This window comes from Chrysochloris asiatica, unplaced genomic scaffold, assembly GCF_000296735.1.
Source record: "Chrysochloris asiatica unplaced genomic scaffold, ChrAsi1.0 scaffold00257, whole genome shotgun sequence".
NCBI lineage: Eukaryota > Metazoa > Chordata > Mammalia > Afrosoricida > Chrysochloridae > Chrysochloris > Chrysochloris asiatica.
Window position 1 is genome coordinate 1,218,241 of NW_006408775.1, and position 2,210 is coordinate 1,220,450.

General features: G+C 56.9%; 1 protein-coding gene across 1 annotated transcript in view; it reads left to right on the forward strand.

The window, feature by feature from the left end:
- The window catches only part of TELO2 (telomere maintenance 2), an 8,813-nt gene continuing 6,603 nt past the window's right edge, over positions 1–2,210 (forward strand). Inside the window, 2 exon segments of the mRNA XM_006873944.1 lie at positions 1–335; positions 1,047–1,324. Of these exon segments, the coding sequence (XP_006874006.1) occupies positions 1–335; positions 1,047–1,324 (613 nt within the window).

Below are 2,210 nucleotides of genomic sequence, written 5' to 3' on the forward strand. Positions count from 1 at the left end.
ATGGATCCAGCACCCTCTGCCGTCCGTCTTGCTGTCCGAGACACCATCCACACACTTGGGTCCTCTCAGGATGGCATCTGCGTCCTCGCTGCCCTGGGGTCCCTGAAGTGCTATCTGGGTGGGCCTGAGGGTGCAGCCCTCCCCAGAGAAAAGGAGGAATTTGCCAGGCTCCATTACACGCCACTCCTCAGATGCCTGGTTGGCAAGCTGAGCCCTGATTGGCTGGAGCTACTACCCTCTGGTCAGCTGGAGGAGCTGTGGGCCAGCTTCTTCCTGGAGGGCCCAGCCGACCAGGCCTTCCTGGTGCTGATGGAGGCCATTGAGGGTGTTGCTGGGTAAGCGTGGTGACCGTGAGGTCTGGGTGTGGGCTCTCTGAGCAGAATTGGGAGCCGCTTGGATTCTGAGCTTCTATGAGAATTCAGTGTTCCAACAGCACTGAGGCTGCGTCTGGACTGGGTCCCCCCACGGTCAGGAAGCTCCCCTCCCCCTCCCACCTCATCATGTCACACGGGAGAGGGAGGGGCACTGAGGTAGTGCAGTTAATGCCAGCAGTATGTCCTTTGTGGCCACTGTTGCCTCCCCAGGTGGCCAGCTAACATTAGCTCTCCTGTGGGTCCCAGGCACACAGGGAGGCACAAAGGCAGTCGATGCTTGTCAGACGCCCTTCCTCTGAGCTTCCAGATCGCTCCCTGTTTGCTCAGACAAGCATCGACTGGCCTCAGGCCTCCGTGTTTGCGTTGTGTCCGTTCCTTGAGGTGATAGCACAGCTGCACGAAGCAATGGTTGCTGCCAGGAAAGGCAGACCTGGGGGAAAAGCAGTTAGTGCCGAGCAGAGCTGGTGATGCCTGCAGTGATCCCAAGGTCGGGGGGGCCGTGGCCTGCCCTGTTAGTGCCTGCGGTGATTTGGGAGTGAAATTAGAACGTTACCCTCCCTGGTGACGTGTCAGGACCTAAATGGTCACAATGTCGCGGGGCCTGTTTGAGTTGCTTTCAGCAGGGGGTGGGTGTTGGGAGCTCTGTCCGGTGACAGTTTGCTTCCTGTTCAGTCCCAGCTACCGTCTGATGAAGCTGGCGCGGCTGCTGGAGCGGTTCCTACGCACAGGCAGGATGGGGGCGCTGATGGGGGCGCAGTGTCGGCAGCAGGCGCAGTCCAGCTCCCCTCTGCTGCAGGAGACATTGCTTAGCAAGGTGGCGTGTCTGCCCGACCACCTGAGCAACCGTCTGCGGCATGAGACCCTGGACCTCTTCCTCCCCCAGGAATACTTCCCCCTGCTCAGTGACGAGCTGCTCCGGGCGTTGCACACCGTGGCCGATGCTCTGCGAGGTGAGTGCCCTTCGACCTATCCCCTTGTGTGGTGACTTGCCCTCTCCTGCTGGCCCTCTCAAGGTCTCCAGGGGTCTCTGGGTTGTGCTGTGGAGCCCCTAGGTGGACCAGGAGGCTACCAGACTCAGCTGTCCACCAAGAGACTGGAGATTGGAGTCAGTGTGTTGGTAGAAAGGCCTGGTAATCTACTTCTGAAAAATCAAACACAGGAAGTACCGTGGTCCTATTGTGACACATGTGGGGTTACCATGAATTACGGGGTTCGTTCTGACACACATGGGGTGACCATGAGTTATGGGGTTTGTTCTGACACACATAAGGTGACCATGAGTTACGGGGTTCGTTCTGACACACGTGGGATGACCATGAGTTACGGGGTTCATTCTGACACACATGTGGGGTGACCATGAGTTACAGGGTTTATTCTGACACACACATGGGGTGACCATGAATTACAGGGTTCGTTCTGACACACATGGGGTGACCATGAGTTACGGGGTTTGTTCTGACACGTGGGATGACCATGAGTTACGGGGTTCGTTCTGACACACACGTGGGGTGACCATGAGTTACAGGGTTCTTTCTGACACACACATGGGGTGACCATGAGTTACAGGGTTCGTTCTGACACACATGGGGTGACCATGAGTTACGGGGTTCGTTCTGACACATGGGATGACCATGAGTTACGGGGTTCGTTCTGACACACACGTGGGGTGAACATGAGTTACGGGTTCGTTCTGACACACATGGGGTGACCATGAGTTATAGGGTTCTTTCTGACACACATGGGGTGCCCATGAGTTACAGGGTTCGTTCTGACACACATGGGGTGACCATGAGTTACGGGGTTCGTTCTGACACACATGGGGTGACCATGAGTTAC